The following is a 27653-nucleotide window of genomic DNA, read 5'->3' on the forward strand; positions in this document are numbered from 1 at the left end:
ACAATATAATACTAAAACATTTGGTACTGAGGTAAAAGGTAGAAGTTTATTTGTTGGTTTATTTACTTAATAATTGATTTATATAGCCACCCATCTCACAATCACAACAATAACTAACCATAACTAATGGTATAAAAGAGAATATATGGATATCAGATTTACAAATTGAACAATTATATTTTCTTTGGATATTATTTTTAATGGAAAACTGAACACTAATTCTTAACAACCACGTAGATAATTTTAGGCAAGGTGTTCTGTTTCTAACCTTGCCCTTCAGAACATCCAATATTGTACTTATCACCCTTATAATTGAATCCATCCATTTTGCTGTTGATCAGGGAAGATAGAAGTTATAGCTAGAAATTATCAGAGCAGTCCAAGTCATTGGAATAGGGGAACATGATATACACAAAAACACAATATCATGATTTATAGTAGTTCCTGACCTACCAAACAAAGATAGTAGAAGATTCCTTGTGCTTTAGACCAAATTATTCACTTACTGTATATATTCTGCAAAAAGAAAAATAGTCTACTAATACATTTTGTTTGCAATTTTTTTCAATTAAAATTTATACAGAATTTAATGCATGATATCTAAGGCTATCCCATTTCTTGCACAAAATATTTTAATATATAGTAAGTGAGCATAAAGTTTTCTTTTTAATATCTATATTTAGAAAGATTTTAATAGGTTTTTTTCCACAATAATAGGATTTGAATCATTGTCCGCAATACAGAATTAGAATAAATTTGAGATTATTTGGAGTAAAATGCTTAACAAAATATACTTTTATTCTCAGCTTGTATGAAGTCAGCATTGACTTAATTGTAGACTCCTCTAAATATTTAACAAGATAGTGACACTCAGAAGTCTGTTTGGAATACTTTCAGGAAAAGAGAATGGTTCAGCAGTTTGAAAATGATTGCTGCTATAAATTTTTAATCCCACTGTTTGATTATTTTAAAAGCAATATAGCAGTTCAGTGCTTTGTCCTAAAATTAGATGATATTTTGAAATTGTGCTTTGCTTTTCAAAATAAATTTTAAAAGACTGTATAGTCAAATGAAGAATGAACTTCACATGAGAAAAGAATAAGCATGAGGAACATTTCTGCAGTAACTTCTGAACCCTGGCTAAAACTTAAGTACGGTAACTTAATTTCATGTAACCAATATAAGTTATTTTGCACACATAATTACGGAATCAATCAGATTTATAATAATTTTAAAACAAGGAGCTGTGTTCCATGCCAATTTTCCTAATATTAAAAGCTATGTATTATATTAATTTATATTTAGTTCTGGAAACACAAAAGGAGATTGCATAATAGAGTTAATTACACCTAGTCTTCTTCTGTTTTCTTACTCATAGAAATTGCTAAATTTGCATCCTGTTTAAGAAGTAAATCCAATTTTCAGATAACAAAGGTGATAATTGGTCCATCAGTAATTCATTTCCTAATTTTTAGATCTTTAAAGGTTTCTTTCATTAAGCCTGTGACTTTTTTTCCTTCTTATTTAGCCAAATCATTTAAATTATATAAGTATCAAGCAAAAGCTTTCTAGAGAAATTTATTAATCCATAAAATGCATTAAGATTCTTCATCATTTTTTTATTGTCTGAATTTACCCTAATTTATATTTTTTCCCCTAAAGAATATTCGATCTTTAATGGGAACAGAAAAAACCAAAGGATTTTGCCAAATCATAATATCCCCCAGTGTTAGAGATGGAATCTCTCATTTGATTCAGTCTGCTGGTCTTGGGGGGATGAAACATAATACTGTTTTGATGGCATGGCCTCAATCCTGGAAGCAGACGAATAATACATTCTCTTGGAAAAACTTTGTTGGTATGTGTTTTTTAAAATTGATATGAGTACATTGATAATTTATATTTATTGAATTGACTGTATCATGTCAAAAGTTTCAAAGATAACTTTATCATGCAATTGATGGCTTAATAACAAAGTGAAGTGAATTTCACAGACAGTAATTAATGGTTGGGATATAATCCACTTGAATGTATACAAATTTATGTACCCATTCGCAGTTGTTCTTTACTGAGTTAAACTCCTACTTAAAGAATATTTAAAAAATGAAATTCCTATATTTAGTCTCTGTGATTTGTACACAGAGCGAAATGATTAGTTTTTTCAGCCTTCCAGGATCTATTCAAATACTAAACAGCTCAAATTATATCAGGTGATGCCAAGAAAGTATTACTAAATCTACTCCACTTTTAGACTTTCTATTAGGCATTGATCTGTATGATTTTTTTTTAAAAAATATTTCATTGATTTTTTTAACATAATCACCTTAATATTTGTTAAACAGCATGTTGTCTGGGTTTATATTTAAAAAACAATCAATAACAATTAGTTTCTATAATTCTATAGTCCACATAGTAGCTTTGCTTGATTTTCTCTTCTTCCAATAATATTCTTTTTTGCCCACCTTGCATTAATACAATTCTTATTATTTTAATAAATAACAATTAAATATAGACATTTTTCTACTATTTCTGCAAGTAATAACCACCTAAATATAAAGCTTCTTTTCTAACTGATCATCCCTCATCATAGATCCTGTTTACAAAATTATTGTTTAAGTTTGTTTTTCCCGCAATGTTCAAAACATTCTTACCGGCTGAGATTTTCTCGAAGTTAATTTCACTTAAGTATTTAAGTCTTTTTCCTCATGCAGGCCATCCCAACACTTTTACCTTTCTCATGTCTTAAAAAGAAAAGAAAAATAAGATAGTATACTAGTTAAAATACATGTCCCTCTTAGGCTAATGTACATTTATATACAGAATTTTTCTCTTCTTTTAACCATATTTAAACATAAGTTTAATCTTTAAATGTTCCATTTAATAAATCCAATTATCTAATCTTTTAGATCTATTCAAAACATTTTTATCCATTAAAGTTTTCTCAAGATCAATTACACTTAAGCATCTAAGACATTTCTTTTATATAAACCATCCCATCATTTTTATATTTCTCATGTCAAAAAACAAAAGAAAAAAGAAGAAATCTACTATGTTACTTGAGGGGGTCATCCCTCTTAAACTAAAATTCATTTATAACCAAAATCTATTCAACCATATTCAAACAGATGTTTAATTTTTAAATATTCCCTCTGATAAGTCCCATCTAATTTCTTAATTCTCACTTTATCTTTTTTTTGTCAAACATCTTTCCTGATCAGTATGCTCCGCTGAATCAAAGAGTCTTCCCATAGTCTTGTAAATGTTGTAAGCACAAAAGGCAAATCAAGTAAGATGTTTTTATGGGAAGGTTTCGCCCCTTCGTATTCCTTGAAAATCTTTTCCCTTCTTTCTCTCTTAATTTCTCTTATCATTTTTTGTCTGTCATGTTCTTGTAATTCTCCTGACAGCTCTGTAATCCATTTTGTTGAATCTTTTTTCTTGTCCTCAGACTTATTCTATGATCTTAGAGTATAAGTTATCTTTTCCATATCCAAGATTTCCTTCAAGTTTTTTTTCCCACCTGGGTTAAGTCATACTTCCTTCTATTGTTAGGTTCCATCTTTAAAATTCTTTCCTCTGGTTTATATTCAGTTGTCTGTTTTATCTGCTCACTCTCTATTTTTATTTTTTAAGAGTGTTTTTGTTGTAAAGTTAAATTGGAGATGTATTCATTTTATTTTCAAAGTTATTTTTAATTTCCTTCTGGTTTGAGATCAGTGTTGTTTGAATTAGTTGCAACATAGCATACATTTCCTATTGGAAAGTGTTTTTTCTTGGTATATTCTTTCTGCAGATCTCTGATTTTCCATGATAGCCAAAAATCAGGATTTTCCTTTCTCTGAAAACAGCTTTAAAGTCACAATTGAGTAGGTATTTATAATCCAGAAAGGTCAAGTTTTTTCCCTAAAGTTTATAATTTTCATTTTGTAGATAGCCCAAAATGTTTTCTTTTTTGCCACAATTGTTATGTTATTAAGACATTAAGGTCACCAAAAACAAGTTATCTTTTCCTGGACTTTGCCAGTTCCTATACTGGAGCAACTACTGTTGGATGTTTTCATCCAGCACCAGTTCGTTTTTCAGTTTTCAAAATAAACAATTGCTTTCTTCTGTTTTCATGATTTAAAAAGAAAATCTTAACAAATACCACCAATTTTAAACTTGTCCAGGTTTGGGTCTTATATTCATTTCATTTCAATATATTCCTGTCCCCCATAAAAAGTTTAATTCACTGCTTCTGTCTATAGGAGAGTGGGGAAAAATCCCCCTCCAAAATCCCCCTCCTCACTTTTGGAGGCTTTTTGCTTCGTGGCCCCCCCTCCAGGAAATCAATTATCAAGTAGAAGAGAGAAAATCAATATTCTTATCCAGTTCCAATCACATTTGTTTTCAGTCAGCTTAAAATGGCGCTTTAGGGCTTCAGCTGTTGTAGCTTGGGCTAGACTCTGGAGTTAAGCTAGCCTGCTGGTTTCTGGAGGGCTCTCCCTGAATAACCAGATCGACCGCCGTCTCTCCATGATCGGCGGGACTTTGTCATCTCTCCAGGGTGACTTTAGGGTCCCCAAACAGAAAGAAATTGGTCGTAGGGTGTGGAGCCCCGTGATCCCTCTACTTGCGCTACTGCGCAAAACCGGAAGCTGATCTGTATGATTTATTATTATTATTATTGCAATCTACATGCCAGAATACAGCCATGATCAGTTGATCAAGTAACACCACAATAATGACTGTCATCTAGTTTCCCTTGGGGCACACACAGAATTGGAAGCAGAGGAACTGTTCGGACTTTTTATTCTCATGGAATGTGTCTTTTCTGTATCTTCTTCACCCTGGTCCTCTGCTACCAGACTCCTTGAAAAAATTTCCCAAAAATTAACTAGTTGAATCCTCATTATCATGTAGTAGTCTCAGCAGCTCAGACTGCAGCTAGCTTGCTGTGAGAATATCTTTACGTCTTGAGATAACCTGCAACCAAGCACTGGTCTACTATCTTTCCCCTTACAGCTTGAAGGATTTGGCCATAACTTCCCTTCAGGTTCACATAGATAGGTCCTCCTAATGTCTTGGAAGCGTTGCTTAAGAACTTGTTATGCAGCTAAGTACAGATCCTTTGCAGATTATGCAAGAAGGGAATAAATTCAGTTCCCTTCAGTATTTTTACTTTTGGCTTTTCCTTTACTTCTGAAGCAGTGTGGCTTGGTTTTCATTTCCATAAACCTACGTCTTTCTTTTGCCCTCTACTGGATACTATTTAACTCTTTTCTAATGCTTTTTAAAGAGTTTTAGGAAATATTTGATTGTGTTCACCACTAGTATCCCTATCAGCTCCTGCTTGGGACCTTTCCCTGCTTCTAATGTTAAAGCCTTTTGAACAGCAGGTGACTAGTCCAAATCATCTTTTTTAAGTTGTTTTCTCTGTCATAAAGTTACATCATTACAAACGGATTGGCATTTGTTTTGAGTTTTTCAAGGGACTGAGTCTTTCTCCTCAAAATCCTTTCATGTAGAAAATTGCAGACATCAAACTGTTTTGATCTAGCTAGATGACAGTATCTTCCTCAGATCTTCGATCACTTTAAGGAAGGCCATAATTACAATATCAGAATTATTTAGGTTGTTACGAGCCCAGTATTCTACTTTTATTCTTCATTATGGACATCCATTCTTGGAGAATTGAAGACCTGTGCTTTGTTCAGTCACCATATGAGCACCAGACTGGATAATAAGCTATGTACATTATCTATATGTATATAGATAATGATAAGGAACTGGTTATTCACACAACTCATTGTCTAATTCTATTCAGCATTGAATGACTTCAGCATTCCTCTCACATTACCAGGGATTTAGTGGAAACCACACCTGGTTATATGTTGCACACAGATGTGATTTCTACCAAAAAAATTATGGAACGTTGCAAATAGGCTTTGGTGTATTCATCTAACCATTAGGTGTGAATTAATAAATGACTTCTTATAGAACTGGAGTTACAGCTAAGTAACCAGTTCTTATTATATGCTTTCTAGTGCACATGTTAATTCTTGTTAAGATCCTTAAACATTACTTACCCAAATAATTATCTAAATTTCTATTCAGAGCAATTTTGTCTGTTATTGATGTTCCTATCAAATACTTCTGATGTGATATTCACTTGAAGAAAACAAAGTCATTTAAGTAATTGTCTGGTGTATAAAAGGTATATAAAACAGATCTGCTTGTTATAATTTTAAAATTAAAATTTAAAATGTTGTAAAACATCAATGTACTATTTTCTGTTTAAGTTAGGAGCTATAGTTCAGACTTCTTAGAAATGCTTCCCATGAATTAATAGTAAAACTCTAAAATACCGATTACCCTTTGTGTTTCAGACACTGTACGAGAAACAACAGCTGCACAGCAAGCTCTACTAGTTGCTAAAAACATAGACTTGTTTCCAACGAATCAGGAACGTTTTAGTGAGGGCAATATAGATATATGGTGGATTGTTCATGACGGTGGCATGCTTATGTTGCTTCCTTTCCTCCTGAAACACCATAAGGTAGTAGCATTATTTTACTTTGGAAACTTGGCAAAGATTGAGATATATTGCTATTGACATATAAGAAGGTAATATTATTTCAGACTCATAGAGATCTAAAAACAACAACAAAAAACAGGATAAAAGAGAGACAAGAAATCAAACTATTGGCTATACATAGTCCATAACTGAAGAGAGACAGTCAAGAAAGGTAAATCTCAGAATGAGCTTGGTAAGTGATGGTGAGAGCAGCAACAACAACAAATTCTTAGGATATGTTCAAAGCAAGAAAGAGTATGTACAGCTGTTTACTGAAGACGGCAAAATGCTAGCATGTATCAGCACAGATTTATCATAAGCAAGTGTTGCCAGGCTGATTTTATCTCAGTTTTTGATTGGGTAACTTCCTTAATAGATTGTGGGAAAGCATGTATCATGGCAAAACATTCAACAAAATAACCTCTGACATTCTAATTAACAACCAAATTAAGGGTAGGCTAGATGCATGACAACTAAGTAAATGAAACTGACTTGAAAATTAAGAAGTGCTCATCAGTGGTTCCTCATCCACCTGGTGTGAGGTATCAGTTGTGGTCCCATAAGATGCAGGTCTGGCCCCTAAATTCTTCAACATTTTAAATTAATAATTTGAATGAAGAGACGGCTTTCTTATGAGACTTACCAAGGGCTCAGTTTGGTGGGATAATACCCTAGACGATAAAAACTAAAAGATAATTTAGATTGGATTATTCTCTGCTACCAGCTAGCATCTAATGATTGTCCAGATTTTTGCAGTTTAAATCTGGTAGTCCTAAATGTGAGATGACACAGTTTGGCATTAGCACTATTAGTTTAATTCACAAAATAGTTCACACGAACATTAGGCAATATTTAGTTTTGATGTGTCTATGCCTTCCAGCATCTCACTATTAGCTATGGTAACTGGGAACCTCTTCAAACTACGTTTTAACAACACTGGTGACTTTACATTATGCACTTATCCACCAACATTCCTTTAACAATTATTTATTGGATAGGTTATTGTGGTCTGATTTACAATGTGAACTGCTAAGCCACACCATCTGGGTTCATTTAAGCTGAGCTAAAAACAAACTATATTGTGGTGTCTTCAAAATATTATATATGCAGTGCTATATCTTTTCATAAATATCAGATGCCTTCAGTTAAAAACAATCTCCCAGCAACAACTGTAGGGGTCAAATTAATTGCATTTTTTTAAATGCAGCGTACTTTCCTTTTTATAGGTGTGGAGAAAATGTAGAATGCGGATCTTCACTGTAGCTCAGATGGATGACAATAGTATTCAGATGAAAAGTGATCTTCAGATGTTTTTATACCATCTACGAATTAAAGCTGAAGTGGAAGTTGTTGAAATGGTAAGGTCTAAGCAGTTACCAATTAATGCATTTATAAAGTGCACAATTTTGGCAGAAAAAAGTGTGATTTCCCCCAGATCAGTGGGAGGATTTGGTCACTTTACAATAAGTCCTTCTGGAGAGAAGAGGCAAGTTCAGATTTTAAGTTTTAATTGTTGGAGGAGTCTTTGAATTTCAAAGTAGATCCTAAAAGAGTACGTAGGATGAATTGGAACTAAATCTGACTGAACTTCATTTTCTTAACATTAGATTTTAGGGAAAGTTGGTAAGAGACTTTGTGCTCCAAGCAAACATCTCTCATCTATATCTCCCGCCCTTTCTCCGCTTCAGCCAAAGCTGCAGTGCACTAAAACAGCTGGCACTTTGTCAATCTAGACCCACTGGGATAGAACAGTAAATCCAACCAAACAACTGTGTAACAGCAGAATAGGTCACAGTGTAAATAAAGAATCCCATTCAATGTAACTTTGCACCTGTCCTTTCCAGCTGCCAGCGGCTTCCCACTCCTTTTCTTTCTTTATTCCACAGCTAGGAAAGGAATTCTTAACAAAGGAATCTAGGATGCTAAAAGCAGTGAGTGGGTGTGACTTAAAAAATAGGGGACAACCTTGCTCCCATATTTAGATGAGTACAATGTTAAGTCAGGATATGTGCAAAATATGCTATTTGGCTTTCCCAAAGTAAGTATTTCTAAACTTTAAGGAAAAAAAAACCTTGAGATAATTTGATAGTTGATACTGATGCTCATCAAAATGGTATACAAACTTTCATTGTGTGTGTGTGTGTGTGTGTGTTTTGGATAGTTTAATAATATTCATGAAATTGGTACATTTCTATAAAGTCTTCATTGACTATCATAATGCAATATAGGATGACATATCCTGTATTTTAGTGCCTTTGCTGATGACGTAGACTGGTTTCATTGGGGAAAAAATGTTATATTAAATATAAAATGAGAGATGTTCGATTTACAATGTTTGACTTTAAAAGTTGAAAACATCTTCTTGATGGATAACTTTTGACGGCCAGGATCCACATATAGCAGTCTGTAGGTGCCTAGAAGCGGCCATTGGTAGTGAAATGATAGAGTGAGTGCGGTCATGATTTTCTTTCTGAATTATTGTTAAGCATATTTCTGGATTTATTTCTATGTATTTGTTGTCCCATAACTATAGACATCTGTGCCACTGACTTAATAATGCATTGGCAAGATGCTACTTTACGTTCTTTCCTTTTCAAGGCATCTTAAGCTGTTGCCCTCTAGACTTTTGTAAACAACTTCCAGTATCCCACAGCATTGATTGGAGGACTGCAGATTCCCCATCGTTGTTAATGTCCACATAACCATTCTGCATCAGGCATATCTATTACAAGACAAAATTTTGTTAAAATGAAAAAATGTACAACACGACATGGGCATGCAAGTGATACCCCTTACATATTTGTGGTAACCTCCCAGAGTTTGCATCACAATGCATCAGGATGCCCATGTCTGCGTCAGTGTCTTATTTTACAGTATAAAAACTTGCTTAAAGCAGTAATACATTCTTTAAAATTGGCACATATAAATTTGAATCTGATACCTCCCAGAGTTTGCATCACAATGCATCAGGATGCCCATGTCTGTATCATCGTCTTATTTTACAGTATAAAAACATGCTTAAAGCAGTAATACATGCTTTAAAATTGGGAGATATAAATTTGAATCTGATCTGAAGCACATACAGGTGGTCCTTGTTTAACAACCACTCATTCTGTGACTGTTCAAACTTATGGCACCACTGAATGAGTGGTAGTTAACAACAGATCTTTGACATTCTGGCTGTCCCCATGGTCATGTGATCACCATTTGCAAAGTTCACTGCTGTCTTCTGACAAGCAGAACCAATGGAGAAGCCAAGAGGAGGTCATTAATGAAAATGCTGGAAGTACCACTGCTAAGTGGCAAGATCTCCTGACTTCATTTTTTACGGCTGTGCAAGTTTAGCAGTGGAAATTCTGGTCCCAACAGCTGTTATTGACTTAGAGCTAGCTGTACAAATTTTGCCAAGGGCTGCAGTATACTATAAAATCAGAGATTATACTTGGAATTTGAATGTAACTAACACTTACTTGTTTTTACAGTTTGAAAATGATATTTCAGCCTTTACATACGAGAAGACTCTTGTGATGGAGCAGAGATCTCAGATGCTAAAACAAATGCAGCTCTCAAAGAATGAAAGGGAGAGGGAGGTAATGAATTTTCTTTAGTTTGGCAATAGCATTTTAGTTAATGAGAACATTATTTCTGGATATTCCCGCAAGCGGGAATCTTTTATGAATCATAAGTGCGACAAAAGTTAATCTGTTATTACAGTGAAGAGGAGCAGTTATTCAACATGCAGCATGCTATGAATAGAAAAGTCTTGAGCAGAGTTTCTGTCAAGATTTAATTTGATTTCCTTTGGAATAAGTTCCATTACTTTTTCAGAAATGCTAAATTGTTAATATTTAGAATCTTAAAACCTTTGAATGATGGCTAGAGTAGTACACTATTGAGAATATCTCAGGGTAGGACTTTATTCTTTCATCTCTGTTCTTTTCAGCCTTTTAAAAGCAATTTAATATCATTTCTAATCAATATACTGATTTTTCTCCTTCATGTTTTAAAACTCATTTTTTCTCTCTCTATTAAGACATTTTACAATTTCAAAAACCTTTATACTTTGGGGAGGATGGGGGGGGGGACCCACTATTTTAACCTAATTAGTTTTGCAAATTTCTGAACATTTTCAGAATATTGGACTCCAGTCTTTATATTCATGTCATGTTACTGCAGACTTTTCATTCAGCTTAGCAGCTCTGCTAACTTGTTTTTTCTCCAGCAAGACTGGGATTTTTGCAAGGTATCTCATACATTCTCCTTTGCAAATTTTAGGAATAAAAGGATCAAGTTGACTAAGCTGGCAATGAAAAAGGAAAGCTGTTTTTAATCTAAGACTGCCATTCTTTAATCTAAGTCCATGTTTAAATTTTGCTTGATTGCATTTTCTCTCCTTTTTCTTTGGAGAAATATGTTTAAAAATTAAACTGTAAAATCCAGAGTTTTTTTAATTATATGGGACATTAATCCTGTTGCTCATATGTAATGAGTTTCTTTGCTGTGATGTTTTATAACTTAAACAGATAACATCACTAGTTTAAAATACCTAGAGAATATGTTTTTGATTTTGGCCTTCCCTTTATGATATCACATTAATCTAACTAATAAACTGGGCCCTAAGATGAAAATAAAATACAAAAGAGCTTTGAAACCACACCATATCACTCTTGGTAAAACTCTAGTATATGATTACTAATTTTCTTATACTAAACTTTAATTTAAAAAGTTTTTTCTTCTTTTTTGGAAACCAGTCAGTGTTTGGTCATTGCACTGACTGCCTAGAGAAATAATTGGATTGGATTTTATTCCTTTTTGAGAAATTGGGTAAATAAATGTGACTGTGAGTGAATGTGCTAAAGATTACGTTGCCGAGTTGAAGGGTATCTGATATTTAAATGTGCTGTGGTTTATTTTTTAATTAAATATTGTATTTCATTGTCTAATGTAATATCCTTTTTCTGTATGCTGGTTGTGCGTGGTGGCCTTCCTGTCTCAGATTCAGAGCATCACTGACGAATCTCGTAGCTCAATCAGAAGAAAGAGCCGCTCTAGCCCACAGGGTATTGGCCAAGCGGTAGACAGTCTGCTACCTAACGATATTCAGGAAGAAGAGGTAGAAGATACCCACCTAGTTGTTCCCTTCCCATCACAACACAACACTTCTAGTGCCTCTCTAAAACGTAACTGTACTAATTATTGCCACTGCCTGTTTTTCTAATTCTTACTGATATTAACATTACGTGTAGAGAGTGCCCCTTCCACGAATAAAAGTACATTTTTGTGAAAAAATGTATACCATTCAATAGTGCTTTTCCATAGTTAACCTTGAATTAATACCATGACAATCTTAATTATATTGAAGAACTAAACAAAATAGTTTGTTCTGAATAACTACATCTCTTTGGATTTGTTCTGGTAAGTGTTCATTGACTCCGTGAGTTTGTGATGATATAAAGGGGGAAATAACCCTTCAATGAATCCATTAGCTATTAATCTTTACAACATAAAGTATGCTTATTGATGAAGATCTTTTAGGAAGAAATGTTCCACATAAATTGTACGGTACTGCATATCACCTTTTGGAATATATCCTGCATTGCCTTACCTGAATTATAATATCATTCTAGAACAGATCAGTTAAAAGGAGTGCTAAATAAGATGGAGTACCCTATCAGTAGGATATCGTTCAATACACCTGCTTAAGAATGTTAACTATTGATATTAATGCACACTGGAAATTACCTCAGATTACTCCATTTTTATTTCAATTACAGAATTTTCCCCCCACCATAGATAGATATACGTCAGAAACAGGCAGTCTGTTTTAGTTGCCAGTGTAATACTGAGTTCTGTTTAAAGAGCTGAACATTTAAGACCCAGGAGGAAAAGCAGGAATTTGCATAGATATTTTCTATATTTGCCATTAGAATTCACATAACCATCTCCTCTTTACTTTTTAAAATTACAAACTTTGACATTAAAAACCTGTCCATTGATCACTTGATTATTCTCATCTGAAATGAAATTAATTTAAACATACTTTATTGCCTACAAACTTACACTACTCATTTCATCTTTTCTTAATTTAATAATAGGCGTTTATTTTATATTTTTATTTTTCAATTTTAAATTTCTCATTCAGAAGAAATTTGCTATAGTGCAGTACATGAAAAAGTGGCACTTCAAGTGTGGGCAAATCCTTAGTTCATAGCAACATGGAATATTGTTTATAGTTAACCTTTAGTAGGTTCTGTGTCAATATTTGTTTAAAAGAATAACAAAAAATATCTCCAAAGTAGAATTCAGTAGATATCATCTCCTTTCCATGTGTAATGTATTGTGCTTTAAAGCCATTGTTTCATGTGAAAGATTTTCAGATCATGACAAGTCCTCTTGCATCTGAGATAATTTACAATTCTTTTTTACCAAAATTTTAAATAACATGTCATTGAATGAAATGACTCCTTACTGCACTTCTCAAGATAACTACAAAACACTTGATTAAAGAGGGCTGCTTTGCTATTTTTTTAAAGAACCACATTGATATGTTGTATTGATTTACATACCTGTTTTTATTCTTTTATTAATTCATACTCTTGCCTACTAACTTATTTTATAGTCCAAGTTGTAGACTTTCATAATTTATGCTGCAGGACATTCTTGGTGATACTTTGAATAGTGCCTTAGGGGATAATCTGTTCAAATTGGTGTGAGAGAAAAAAGAAAGAATGCTATCACCTTCCTTCCTTCCTTCCTTCCTTCCTTCCTTCCTTCCTTCCTTCCTTCCTTCCTTCCTTCCTTCCTTCCTTCCCTTCCCTTCCCTTCCCTTCCCTCCCTCCCTCCCTCCCTCCCTCCCTCCCTTCCTTCCTTCCTTCCTTCCTTCCTTCCTTCCTTCCTTCCTTCCTTCCATATGACCAACCTCTGTACCTCTGTCTGCTACAGATTGTATCTTTCTCTCTTTCCCACATACTCTTGCTTGTTTGGGATGATCAAAAAGTTTTTAAAGATCTTCAAAAAGATTTTAACCTTTGAAATCTGGCATATATTTAACACCTAAATTGTACTAAGAAAAGTCCACTTTAATGGAATACAGCCAGATTTTAAAATGTGCATGACGTGATGAAGCAAAGCAGTGCCATCTAGAGGAAACGCCAGTGATAGAGGATTGATTGCGCTCTTTTGCTCGCTCAAAAAAGAGAATTACAGAAACGTACAATAAGAAGTTTAGAGTTATTTGTGATTCTGGTTTCTGTGGCTGTGGAAAATAATTATTAGCTACCTTCCCTTTATCTTCCCGAATCTAAGTCATCTTTTCTTCAGACTGAAAATCCCAAATTTCTTCAGCCTATAATTAACTTGGCTGGCAGGCCAAACATTTTAGCAGGATAAGGAAGAAAAAATGATGATTATTCTGTTTTTGACTCCATTTTTAAAAATCCATTATTTTCTCAATAACACTGCGTAGAATTTAAATATGAAAGTCGCTTTTATAAGGAAATGCCCTTGAAATAGATTATAATCTAACAATTCTACAGTTTGCTCTGATGAAAGAAATAAAAAATATAGTGATGAAAAAGAAGAGGAGAAAAATAAGGGAACTCTTTCTGTGCACAGGAAAGACTTATCCTGGATTTTAAATGCACTAGGAAAAAAGAGCAAACTTTCAAAAGAGAAGCATTGCTAATAATAAAAACACGTGAGATCTTGGATGTGTGTGTGTGTATATATTTATTTTATTTAGTTATATTTATATACCGCCCTATTCCCTGAGGACTCAGGGCGGTTTACAGGGAATTAAAAATCCAAAATACAAAAATTAAGAACCAAATTAAAAAAATATTAAATTAACCCTGTAGTCAGTTAAAAAGAGCCCCAAATTAAAAATTCCTCCTCAGTCTGGGCCCGAGAGCTCAAAGAGCCAGGTCTTCAGGCCCCGGCGGAATGATCGGAGGTCGGGGGCAGTCCTCAGCTCCACCGGCAGCTGGTTCCAGAGGGCAGGCGCTCCCACCGAGAAGGCCCTATCCCTGGGTGTCACCCGCCGGCAATCTCTCACCGGCGGAACCCTGAGCAGACCCTCCCTGTGGGAGCGCACTGGGCGAAGGGCGTTTGATGCCGGCAGCAGGTGTTCCCTCAAATAACCCGGACCCAGGCCATGTAGGGCTTTATAGGTGATAACCAGCACCTTGAATTTCACCCGGAGGGCAACCGGAAGCCAATGCAGCTCGCGGAGTAGAGGTGTTACATGGGAGTATCGGGAAACCCCCATTACAACTCGCGCGGCCGCATTCTGCACCAGTTGAAGCCTCCGAGTGGTCTTCAAGGGCAGCCCCATGTAGAGAGCGTTACAGTAGTCCAAACGGGAGGTCACAAGCGCATGAGTGACTGTGCGTAGGGCGTCTCGGTCCAGATAGGGACGCAACTGGCGCACCAGGCGAACCTGTGCAAAAGCCCCCCTGGTCACGGCTCCTATGTGATCTTCAAAATTGAGCCGTGAATCCAGGAGGACGCCCAAGTTGCGAGCCCTATCAACGGGGGGTAACACCTCACCCCCCATCATTAGGGGTGGAATAACATGGTTAACCCGAGACGCCGATATGCACAGCCACTCAGTCTTGGCGGAATTGAGACGAAGCCTGTTTCTCCCCATCCAGACCTGAACCGCCTCCAGGCACCGGGACATCACGGAGAGGGCATCACTGGGTTGGTTCGGGGTGGAAAGAAAAAGTTGGGTATCATCAGCATACTGGTGATACCCCACCCCAAAACCACGAATGATCTCGCCCAGCGGCTTCATGTAGATGTTGAACAGGAGAGGTGAGAGAACCGACTTCTGAGGAACTCCACAAATGAGAGACCTCGGGGCGGATCTCTGCCCTCCTGTCAACACCGACTGCGAGCGGCCCTGGAGGTAGGAGGAGAACCACCGTAGAACGGTGCCTCCCACTCCCAACTCCCTGAGACGCCGCAGCAGGATACCATGGTCGATGGTATCAAAAGCCGCTGAGAGATCTAATAGGACCAGGACAGAGGAGCAACCCCTGTCCCTAGCCCTCCAGAGATCATTCACCAGTGCGACCATATATATATATATGTAGAATAAATAATTAAAAATATAATTTAAAGATAAGTATTGATTTATAATTGGTTGTTTAAGTTTTTAAAAGAATGCAAAAAAACCCAAATACACAGTTATATAAAAAAGCATAAAATATATACATACAAAATGTATATAGAGATACATTACAGAGCCTTGGTGGAGCAGTGGGCTAATGCCTCCTTAAATAACACCAGCTGCCTGCAATTAGTGCAGGTTCGCATCCCACCAGGCTCAAGGTTGACTCAGCCTTCCATCCTTTCGAGGTAGGTTAAATGAGGACCCAGATTGTTGGGGGCAATTAAGCTGACTTTGTAATAATGCCGCCTGGGGGGGGTGTATGAAAGCCCTAATAAGCAGGCATATACATAGAATGAAGGCTACTGCTAAGTTTGTAAGCCGCCCTGAGTCTTCGGAGAAGGGCGGGATATAAATGGAATTAAAATAAATAAAATAAATATGAAATAAATTGATTTATTACAATCATCCTTGGTTAGTATATGTTAATCAGTTCTGCAAACTGCTGAATAGTTAAAGCATGTTTGTGTTTCCAATGCTGAACAGTAAATCTTTTGATTGTAAGTCCATTTTTTTAATTTAGAGGTCAATTCCCCTGTGATTGAAATAGAATACAATTGGTTATTATTGATATCGATATCATTATAGTTGTATCAGTAAAGATAAAGCAGTAGTGATAAAAATCAGTAAGAAATTACTGATTTTTAGATAGTCATGTCAATTTGAGTTTTGTGAAACAGCTAGATATTATTGATACTATAATATTGACTGTTCATATCATGTGACTATGATAATGATAGCAGCTGTCCCAATTATTTATGTGGTAGATGGGAATAGATATTGCAAGACAAACCTACAATATAAACTCTTTGGAAAGCATGTATGTTTGTAAGTGCAAATTATTATTTTGTCTTTCCAAAGCTATTTTGCATAGACTTTTCACCTATTGTATATTGAAATTTATTATATAGCATATATTTTGTCAAGCCACAATATTATTGGTTCTCTGCAACAAAATGGAAGAATGAATTCCACAATACTTTTAGAAAAACCCAGATATATATACATATACATACATACACATACATACATACATATATTGTATATACACACATACATACATATACATATATACACACACACATATACATATACATATATATATATGTGTGTGTATATATGTGTGTATATGTGTGTATATATGTATGTGTACATGTATATGTATATATGTGTATGTGTGTGTATATATATACACACATATATGTATGTGTGTATACACACACACACACACACAGAGAGAGAGAGAGAGAGAGAGAGAGAGAGAGAGGTTTTCAGTTGGAAAGTCAAGATATTGAATGGTCTTGTTACAAATTAAAAATCCAGTCTTAATTCCCAAGTAGTACATGTTATAAGAACAGGCCTCTGCCTGTTTTGAATTAGCTGACGTGGCAAAAATGCTGATCTTTACTTGGCTTGCTTATGTTTGGCCAGGCTCAGTTAATCCATGACAGAAACACTGCATCCCATGGAATAGGAATGGTTAAATCACAGACAACTATTGCTGCCCCAGAAAAAGTACAGATGACCTGGACAAAAGAGAAACTTGTATCTGAAAAGCATAAAAATAAAGAAGCATGTGCGCCAGGCTACAAAGATATCTTCAGTATGAAACCGTAAGTAGTTACTTAAGGAATAGAAGAAGTTATTAAGAACAGATGACTTCCAGGCTTGTGAATGTGCTTAATCGTATATTTCAATGCTGAAAGTGTAAATTATTCTATTTTCCTTTTTGCTTATACAGCCTTCTCTTTATCCTAACATTCTTTATGATAACTCTTAATTCACCGACATGGGTTATACACTTGCACAGAGCCTCATCTAGAACCTACTAAATTGTGTGATTGAACACTTGCCTTTCACATGTTTTGTGCAACTAATCGATGCAATTTCATTTTAACAATCAGAACATTAGCAGTTTGTCCATATACTTCAGGCATTTGAACACAAGATTGCTTCCCTAATAAGAGTCACACCCCCTTATTACTCTCCAACTATTGCATCACATAATGGATGTGACCTCAAGTGTCTATTTTGATCCTCTTAAGATGTCTCCCCTATTGAAGTACCTTTGTTGCTGTTCTTTGAACATTCAGTAGATGTAAGATAGTTTTTCTCCTATGTTAAGAAGTCCTTCCGTAGGTGGTTAATTGCAGACAAATTCACCTTTCTTCCCATCGTATGTCCTAACTACCTCTTTAGATGGGTTGCACACCTCTGAGCTCTCTGTAAGGAATTTAGTCCAGGTATGAAACATCCCAAGCATCAGCCAGTTTGATACTCTGAGCCCTCCAAGGCCTTTTCTGTAACCAATTCTCTAGATTATATTGGAGAGTTAACAAACAGGATGGTACCCATGCTTCGAATTTTGTATTCCAGGCTTGACATTTGTGTGTCCGTCATTCCATCTTTGTTCTGGCAATCCATAGGACAGAATGTAACAATATTCTCACCATTTAGCTTGGCCCTATTGGGATGACCCAAATGGAAATTGCCTCCCTCGGCAATTCTTCATGTGAAATTTCACTGGGGCAATCCTAAAATGAATCTCTGCTTCATGAGACACAGCAAATATTTGCCCAGAAACACTGGGCAAACATTGTCCTTTGACAATTTCAAAGTGTAGAGATTGGCTCTCTCTTTAGAATGGAATGGAATAGAATAGAATAGAATGTAGAGTGGAATGGAATAGAATAGAATAGAATAGAATAGAATAGAATAGAATAGAATAGAATAGAATAGAATAGAATAGAATAGAATAGAATAGAATAGAATAGAGCTGGAAGGGACCTTGGAGGTCTTCTAGTCCAGCCTTTGGCTCAAGCAGGAGGACCTGTCCTGTACCATCTCAGACAGGTGATTGTCCAGTCTCTTTTTAAAAACTTTGAGCGATGGAGTGCCCACGATTTCTGGGGGTAAGCTTTTCCACTGATTGATTGTCCTGACTGTCAGAAAGTTTCTCCTTAATTCCAGGTTGCTTCTCTCTTTTTCATCCCTTTTCTTTTTCTTCCAACAAGATGTTCTTTTCTTTTTTTAACCCCTTATCAAAGTGTTTCACGAAAGCCTTAGTACATCTCTCTCCTCTGCTTCTGTCTAACCTGAAGTCTGTCTCTTCTTTGTATGCCTTTGATCCTAAGCTTTCCCCCACCCACCCAAATTTACCTTCATTCATAGAAAGTAGCTTTTTTGGTAGCCATAATATCATCTTGTGGATCTAATGATCTGCGGGCCTTAAGAAGAGGTTCTCCCTTTTGAAGAAGAAAAAGGAAAGTGGTTTTCACCCATATATTTATTTATTTCTAAAAGCAATGATCTTTCACTTAAATCAGAATATTTTTCTGGTCTCTCAAACCACTGGAAAATTTGTATCATTCTCTTGAATGTCTTTCCTGCTCTTAATTTTTTGCCTGGGTTGTATAGCATCCTTTTAGTAAGACCAGTATTTATTCTTGGCCATTCATGTCCCATCTAAAGGGCATAATCTGTCTACATAGGATTTCTCCAAGTGCATAATAGCATCCATCAGGCTTTGCTAAGAACTGACCAAACCTTCTTTCAAGTTATTCCTTGACCAAATTGTGCTGGCTAGCCGTGCAAGCCTAGCCCATCATCTTCATTCAGCGCTATAAACTGGATTTATGTTCCATAGAAACGCAACTTTTGGAAGAGTTATTCTCTCTTCATTACTTTTTCATGACTAGTTCTGGAAATTTCTGGACATAGCTCTGTGCAGGCTCATAACTCGTATTGAAGAACTGCAGTTCTAGATGAACATCCTGTTCTTCTGAGACCATTAGTAATTTTTTCAATTCCTGAATTTCACATTCTTAATATATGAAGTTATGGACATTCATGTACTTTCAGATATGTTTGATATAATGTCTGTATTTGCAGAATTCTGTATGCTTTTCATGTCTTTGCTTCCTTTTCAAAACATTGTGCACACAGTATTTAAAATAAAGAAACAATTGTTTGGTGTAATAGTTAAGGTAGTGGCTGAGAAAGCAGGAGAGTGTGAGTTCTAGGCTGCCCTTATGCATGAAAGCAGCTGGGTGAGTTTGGCCTAGTTCCTCTCAGCTCATCCTACCTAATTCTGTTGATGTGAGGAAAATAGGAGGTAGGAGTTATCAACTAATAATTGATATTCAATATACCTCTTTCAGAAGACTTGTTGTTTCGACTTTTTAAGATGGAACAACAAAATGTTTTTAGCACTTTTAACAAAAATAATATTATATTAGCCATTGAGCATTTACTGTGTCTCATGCCACATTAAAAGTCTGTGTGTCCCCATCAGTGAAATGAAAAAAATAAGATTTTTCTCTGAACAAAAATCTACCTCATTCTAAACAAATCTTTATGCGCCTGACATTCCTCGTATCTTTTTTCTATTTTCATCCTGTTAATGTTTTAAATGTTTTCCAGTATTTTGTGCATTAATTTGAACTATAATCTCCATAGCCATTGTTTTGCAGAGACAGAATATAGCAAGCCTTTCTCTTCCAAAAAGGAATAAATCATTTCCTACCTGTTCTGTTCCCTTAGTAATCCTAAAAACATTTCACAGTAAATTCTGAGCAGACTGGTTTTAAGCTGCACTGTTCATTAGAAAAGTCATTTGTCCACTGTGAAAGCAAACTCCTTACATTCTTGAATTCGTAAATTAAATACATTCAAGGACTACTGAGAACAGTTTTTCCCTTTGTCGTTTGTGAAGTATTTCAGAGAGGGTTTTTTTTCTTGAATAAATAGGGCCTTGAAAAATTTACAAAAGAAAGAAACAAATACAGGCATAGAAGAACAGACTTAAGATACCCAAAGATTGCAAATGGATAGAGTTACCAAAATACATTAAGAAAATTCTTTGCCAAGGGAAATACTTTGTTTAATCAATATACAAGTAATCCTCGGTTAATGATTGTCCTGTTTACCAACCATTCGATATTAGTTACGATGGCACTGAAAAAGTAACTTTATGACCAGTCTTTAAACTTATGACCACAGCATCCTTGTAGTCGTATGATTGCCACTTGGACATTCACAACCACCACACATTTAAGACAGTTGCCGTACTCCGTTTGCTTCAGAGCTGACTTCTTAGGTAAATGAGAAGCTGGCAGTAAAATTGCAGGTCATGGTCACGTGATGTCTCAGTTTATGACTGCTGCAGAACCGATGTAAGACTGGCATAGTCCCATGATGTTTCATTTAAAGGCTGTGTCAATCAGCCACAGATTTGCCAGTGGTCAATTGTGGTCATTAAATGAAGACTCCCTGTATACACATTTCAAAAATACAACTATAAAATGCTGCTGTTTTCCTTATCTTGAGTAACACGTTATGATAGCTCTTGGGAGTAACGTACCCTTGTGAGATTTTAGCATGACCTAAGGAAGTTTTTGTTAGTAGATAGGGGTCCATATAATAGCTATATTACTATTTGCATAATAGTACAAGGAACAGATATCCCTGTAACCACCAGATGGTGATGTAAACTAAATAATAACTGCACAGAAAGGCAGCACCAACCAAGTGAAACTGCCTGCCTAAATAAGTAGAAACAAGTATACTGAAGAAGGGACAAAGTGCATGCCAACAAAAAAAAATAACATTATAAGTTAACTGTTTATAATACTTTTTCATAAGCATGGATTGCTTATTCTGTTTATGAATAATAAAAGAGTGATGGAAATTGACTTTCTTGAAGGTGTCGAAGCTCTCATGTCCATTGCAACTTACAACATTGCAACCACTCTTTACATATATTTGCATCTACATACATGAGTATATTGATCTAGGGAAATAATTGTGTATGCCTTTGGAAAAAAGAGTGTTGCTTTTTCATTTGTGTATTTGAAAATTCACAAATAATCAGGTTAGCAATTTAATTTTGAAAGTATATACCCAAATATTTCCAAAATAATCAGGTAATACGGGGATGAGGAGGACGTTTGTGCTGCCTTGCCCCTACATCCTTTCTTTCTCACGGAGTAACACACAGTAGTTTCTCCTTTTTGAACACAGTATTTATGTTTTCTCAGGCATCTGGGAGATAGTGTGGCACCATTTGAGTTTTCAAGGGGAAAAAAAATCTCATTATGGAAGGAATATGATCCAGTTTAGGACAGACAGAAAGCAAGTTCAAAGAACCGTTCTTGAATATACAAAATTGGATCCAGATGTACTTATACTAGATTTAATCTTGAGAAAATGTCATTGCTTTCAAAGTGTTTGTTTTTAGTAATACTGAGATAATGCACAGTCAAACCTGTATGGTATTTTAAGTGTTTATGGTAATTTTCAATACCTAAAGTCCACTAAAAATACAGGTACTCGCTAGAAGCTTTCATGTAGCCTGAAATTTAGGAACTTCTCTCTAGAAACAAAAAGAACCCACATCTTGAGAAGATACATACACTGTTTTGCTGGGTCAGTCATGAATGGCTTCTTCAGAAGCAAAAAGTGTGTGGACGTGCCTAGTCATATCTAGGTTTAATGGGAGTGTCAAAGTTGGAGTTACTATAATATTTTGGTTTTTAAAATATAGAAAGCATATTATTTACAGATGATTAAAAACTTGAAATCTATTTAGATAGGTAGATAGATAGATAGATAGATAGATAGATAGATAGATAGATAGATAGATAGATAGATAGATATAGATAGATGTGTATATAAAAATATATGCCCCCTCAAGTGTCAAGTAATACATTACATATTTGTTTCTTTTCCATGTAGAGAATGGGAAAATCTGTAAGTCAAATTTGCTGCAATTTAGGTTGTTTTTCTGTTTGTTTGTGCTTTCTTGTTGAATTGTTAGTGCATGTATTAGTTTTGTATTACATGCTTATTGTGTCCATATATTGTGCTTTAGCATGCAAGTGAAATGGCATAGCATTCTTCTCCTGGTTTTTATTTATTTATTTTTTTAAAGTCACATCTCTGTTTTTATTGTCGACTTTCAATGCAAATAATATTCTAGAGCTCAGCTCATGAAATTTTGGCTTGTATACATCGTTTGACCATTTCTTCATCAAAATCCCAGAATGCAAAGTTTTTTTTATTAACTCATTAACCAGAGATGCACAATAGTGTTGAAATAAAAATAACATATTCATTCATAAACACGTAACATTATTTCCTGATATTTTGCTAATGATACTGAAAGTATTTTTTAAAACGTATTTTTCTTGTTCCTGAGTGGTTTGCTAAGCCATATCATTGTTCATTTTATGGTCACTTAAATTGTAAGAATATACTGCTGTGTTGCGTATCTCCAGATTCCTTCCTATGTTTTTAAAAAAACTCAGGAACCATAGTAGATCATCTTATCAAAATAAGATGATATGTCATGTATCCAGGTATAATTACAGCGAGTGGCACAGAATTTTCTTCTTACTCTCTCCACTTTTCTTTTAAAATGCACTAAAGAAACTACTTTTTCCATTTTTTTTGATTGATTGTCTCCTGCATTTTCCCTGAGTGAGTCATCTTCTGTTTCAAAAATCTTTCCACAGAGCACTAAAGTTTTGTCATGTATATTAAAAAGCAATTAATCCTTTATCCATACTATCTTTACTGTACGGTACATGACTACTTTAATACAACAAAGATATTCCATGAGCAAGTTTTGCACCCATGGATCTGGTTGACTTACACCATAATATCCAGTTAATGTGTGTGCGGGGGGCCCCTCACTTTTTTAGTGTGTGTATATTCAGCCAAATGTATGGAAACCCATGATTGTTCCATATAGCCATTTTGTTGCTTTGCATCTGTTGCTATAAAAAGGTTTATTATTTGGTCCTACGGTTTTGGCCCCTAATTCTTTAAAAGAGAGGAAGGATTGCATTTGAAGCATGAACTGTTACATAACTGGAAGTTCTAGCAGATGTAAACAGAATCTCTCTAAATGACTAGAGCAAGATTTTGAATGAAAATAATATATATCATTTTTTAAATTTCTCTATCTTAATTCCATTAATTGGAAAACTCCTTTTGAAATTGTTTATAGTTTTGCTAGTTAGATTTATCCTGACTTCATAAAAAACACACTCAGTCCATTTCATGCTTCTCATTCAGTTGGGGTACTCGAATTCAGTGATTTCCCCAAAAAGGCCACCATTTAACTGTTGCAGATATTTTAATTGGAACTAAAACTGAAAATGTTAACCGAGCCAAAGAAATTGAGAAATATAAGTGAATTGATTTTATTTATGGTTGTATAAAGGCTTATAAGGCTGCCCACTCACAATTTCTGACTCTCAATGGAGTACATTAAAAACAGTGTAAAAAAATTGATACAACAGTAATAAAACACAATAATTGTATGCCTATCCTGAGCAATTTGATGGCACAGGTAGAAGAAACAGGACTCAGGGGTCTTGCAAATAACCTGATCGTGGGCCATGTAGCACTCTATAAGTGATATAGCCAGCACTTTGCTTTACATGGGATGCTTGCTGGGAGCCAGTGCAGGTCATTGAGAGTGATAGGCATATAGAAATACATATGTCACTGGTGAGTTGCAGCTTACATATTATTGTCAGGGGCAGCCCAAGGTAAGGCACAATGCAGGAAATCAATCTGGAGGTGACTAAGCCATTAATGAACATGGGCCTCCCAGTCTTGAAGCAAGTGCTCTTGGTGCATAAGTTGGAGTTGTGTGAAATCCTTCCTGGTTATGGCTACCAGCTGCTCCTCATGTAGGAACTGAAGGAAGATCTCCAAATCACAATGGCTTCAACTGAGGTAAGACAATTCAACCCAGAACCAAAAGTGGAAAATGCCTAAATCCTGACTCCAAAAGCACAAGCACTTGGTTTTGCTGTGGTTAAGTCAGTGTCTATTCTTCTCCACCCAGTTCCCAAGTTTGATTGAGATCTTGCAGAAATTTACTGTGGAAATAGACTTCTGTGTTAGAACTCAAGATACTGCAAATTTGCATTGGGAGAAATGATTTGTAGCAATAGAACAATAAGATTAGAGTTGAATAATGTCTACCAATTCCTACTTTTAACCCAACTAAAGGCTGAGTTACCATTGATAACAGGTAAGTTGTCTCCAGGTTAAAAATGTTGCTTTAAAACAGGGGTGTCAAACTCAATTTCATTGAGGGCCACATCAGCATTACGGTTGCCCTCGGGGGGCCGGGAGGGCGTGGCCAGGTGGGCGTGGCCGGGTGGGCGTGGCCAGCTCAATGCTGCTCACTCAGCGCAGCTTACTCAATGAAAGAAAGTTGGCAGCAGTGCCCCTGAGGGGCAGGCAGGGTGGCAAAAACAGTTTTTAGCGCTCAGCTCTACTATACCAGCAAATCAAGCAATCACACCAGGGTTACCCTTGTAGGTAGGTGCACTTGAAGCAGGCAGAGTGCCACTCAACCTGGTTCCCAGAGGGCCAACTTCCCCCTTCGTCCTCGAGTCCCCCGAAAAAGCCTAGTGGGGTGGGGCCGGATATTGGCTCATTTGCAGGCACCCCGATGAGCATTGCATAGCCGTAAGATAGGTAGTCCTCGTTTAGCAACAGTACAGTTACAACAGTGGTGACAAAGTAACTTTGCAGCCAATCCTTGCATTTAGAACTTTTTCAGGTTTGTGTGGCAAATGGCAGCTGAAGTAAGAACCTAAGTCAGTTGCAGTTTCACTGAGTGACTGCATTGCTTAACAACCAAGTGGCTGGTCCCAATTGTGGTCGGTAAATGAGAACTACCTGTATTTCTATGTCCTTTTTGGTGTGGTAGAGGGCTTCAAATTCAGGAAACCTTCCTAAAAAGGACCAGAGACTTACTTTCCCCAGGCTAGGAGTGCCCCTGAAGTACACACACTTGAACAGCAATTCAACACATAATCACACTTCTGTACCCATGCCAGCTTTTCAAAACCACACCGGCAGCAGGGGATCCCACTTCAGTTTCCATTTTACAGCTTTACCCTGTGCAGCAGAAACCCAGCACCTGCAAAATTACCCGTAACACAGCCTGGAATTAAAGGATTCTGCCCTTGGCAGTGATAGGTAGGCAGTTGAAGCAATCAGTGAAGGTCTTCCATAATTTTATGTTATACCGCTGTTTACCACAAATCTTGAGTGGGGCTTCTAGTTCCAACAAAATGGGCTGGCTCAGGAAGATCTCTCGTGACTTCAGGCATATGCCCAGAATCTCATTTTCTGTGAGCTGAACATTCTTGCCTGGATGTAATCCTTGCACTTCAAGCACCCAGCACAGGAGCCCATGCGTGAAAGAAGCCCGGCAGAGGAGCTGGAGCGGCTCCACTGCTGGGGGCGCCTCTTGGCCGGGCCTTGCAGGATCTGGGCTGGGCGCCTCTGCTCGCCCTCAGCAGCGCCCGGCAAAGTAGCTCGCATGCGAAACAAGCCCGGCAGAGGAGCCGGAGTGGCGAGCAGAGGCGCCCGGCTTGGATCCTGGAAGGCCCCAGCCAAGACGTGCCCCCAGCAGTGGAGCCGCTCCGGCTCCTCTGCCAGGCTTCTTTCACACAAGGGCTCCTCTGCCGTGCTTGTTTTGCGTGCGAGCTACCGTATTTTTCAGACCATAAGACGCACCTGACCATAAGACGCACCCAGTTTTTAGAGCAGGAAAACAAGAAAAAAAATATTCTGAACCAAATAGTACCAGTATACTAAAACAGGGCTTTTCAACCTTTTCATCCATTGTACCACTTTTAGGACAAGGCAGTGTCACCCAGCAACGTGTCAAAAACTTAACCCCCCCTAAAAAAGGAAAAAAAAAGATAAAGTACAGGTAGTCCTCGACTTACAATGATTCACTTAGTGACCGTTCAAAGTTATGACACTGAAAAAGTGATTTATGACCATTTTTCACACTTATGACCGTTGCAGCATCCCCAGGGTCATGTGATTTACATTCGGATGCTTGGCAATCGATTCATATTTATGATGGTCATATTGTTCCAGGGTCATGTGATCGCCTTTTGCAACCTTCTGAGAAGCAAAGTTAGTGGGGAAACCAGATTCACCTAACAATCATGTTACTAATTTAATTTCTCTCTCTCCTTCTCTTTCTCTCCCTCTCTCCCCCTCCCTCTTTCTTTCTCCTCTCCTTCTTTCTCTCTCTCCCTTTCCTTTCCCTATTTTTCTCTTTCCCTCTATTTCTCCCTCTTTCTCTCTCTCCCTGTTTCCCTCCCTTTTTCTCCTTCTCCCTCTCTATTTTTCTCTTTCCCTCTATTTCTCCCTCTTCCTCTATTTCCCTCCCTCTTTCTTTCTCCTTGTCTCTCTCTCCCTTTCTTTCTCTCCCTCTTTCTCTCTCCCTCTATTTCCCTCCCTTTCTCCTTCTCTCCCTCTTTCCCTCTATTTCTCCCTCTTCCTCTATTTCCCTCCCTCTTTCTTTCTCCTTGTCTCTCTCTCTTTCTTTCTCTCCCTCTTTCTCTCTCCCTCTATTTCCCTCCCTTTCTCCTTCTCTCTCTCCCTCTCTCTCTCCCTCTCTTTCCCTCTATTTCTCCCTCTTCCTCTATTTCCCTCCCTTTCTTTCTCCTTTTCTCTCTCCCTTTCTTTCTCTCCCTCTTTCCCTCTCCCTCTTTCCCTCTCTCCCTCTATTTCCCTCCCTTTCTTTCTGCTTCTCTCTCTCCCTCTTTCTCTCCCTCTCTATTTTTCTCTTTCCCTTTATTTCTCCCTCTTCCTCTGTTTCCCTCCCTCTTTCTTTCTCCTTGTCTCTCTCCCTTTCTTTCTCTCCCTCTTTCTCTCTCCCTCTATTTCCCTCCCTTTCTCCTTCTCTCTCTCCCTCTTTCTTTCCCTCTCTATTTTTCTCTTTCCCTCTATTTCTCCCTCTTCCTCTGTTTCCCTCCCTCTTTCTTTCTCCTTCTCTCTCTCTCCCTCTCTCTCTATTTTTCTCTCCTTCCCTCCCTCTCCCATTGTCCTTTCCTTCTTTCCTTCCTTCCTTCTTCCTTCCTTCCCTCCCTC

General features: G+C 36.7%; 1 protein-coding gene across 2 annotated transcripts in view; it reads left to right on the plus strand.

The window, feature by feature from the left end:
• SLC12A7 (solute carrier family 12 member 7) overlaps positions 1-27653 on the plus strand; it is a 115482-nt gene that overhangs the window by 78304 nt on the left and 9525 nt on the right. Inside the window, exons 18-23 of one of the 2 annotated variants that reach the window (XM_083358537.1) lie at positions 1663-1858; positions 6369-6538; positions 7783-7914; positions 10039-10146; positions 11553-11669; positions 17160-17341. In XM_083358537.1, coding sequence (XP_083214663.1) covers positions 1663-1858; positions 6369-6538; positions 7783-7914; positions 10039-10146; positions 11553-11669; positions 17160-17341 — 905 coding nt within the window. The remainder of the gene's footprint in view (positions 1-1662; positions 1859-6368; positions 6539-7782; positions 7915-10038; positions 10147-11552; positions 11670-17159; positions 17342-27653) is intronic. The other variant, XM_083358538.1, reaches the window with a different exon arrangement.

This window comes from Vipera ursinii (genome assembly GCF_947247035.1).
Source record: "Vipera ursinii genome assembly, chromosome: 3".
NCBI classification, from domain to species: domain Eukaryota; kingdom Metazoa; phylum Chordata; class Lepidosauria; order Squamata; family Viperidae; genus Vipera; species Vipera ursinii.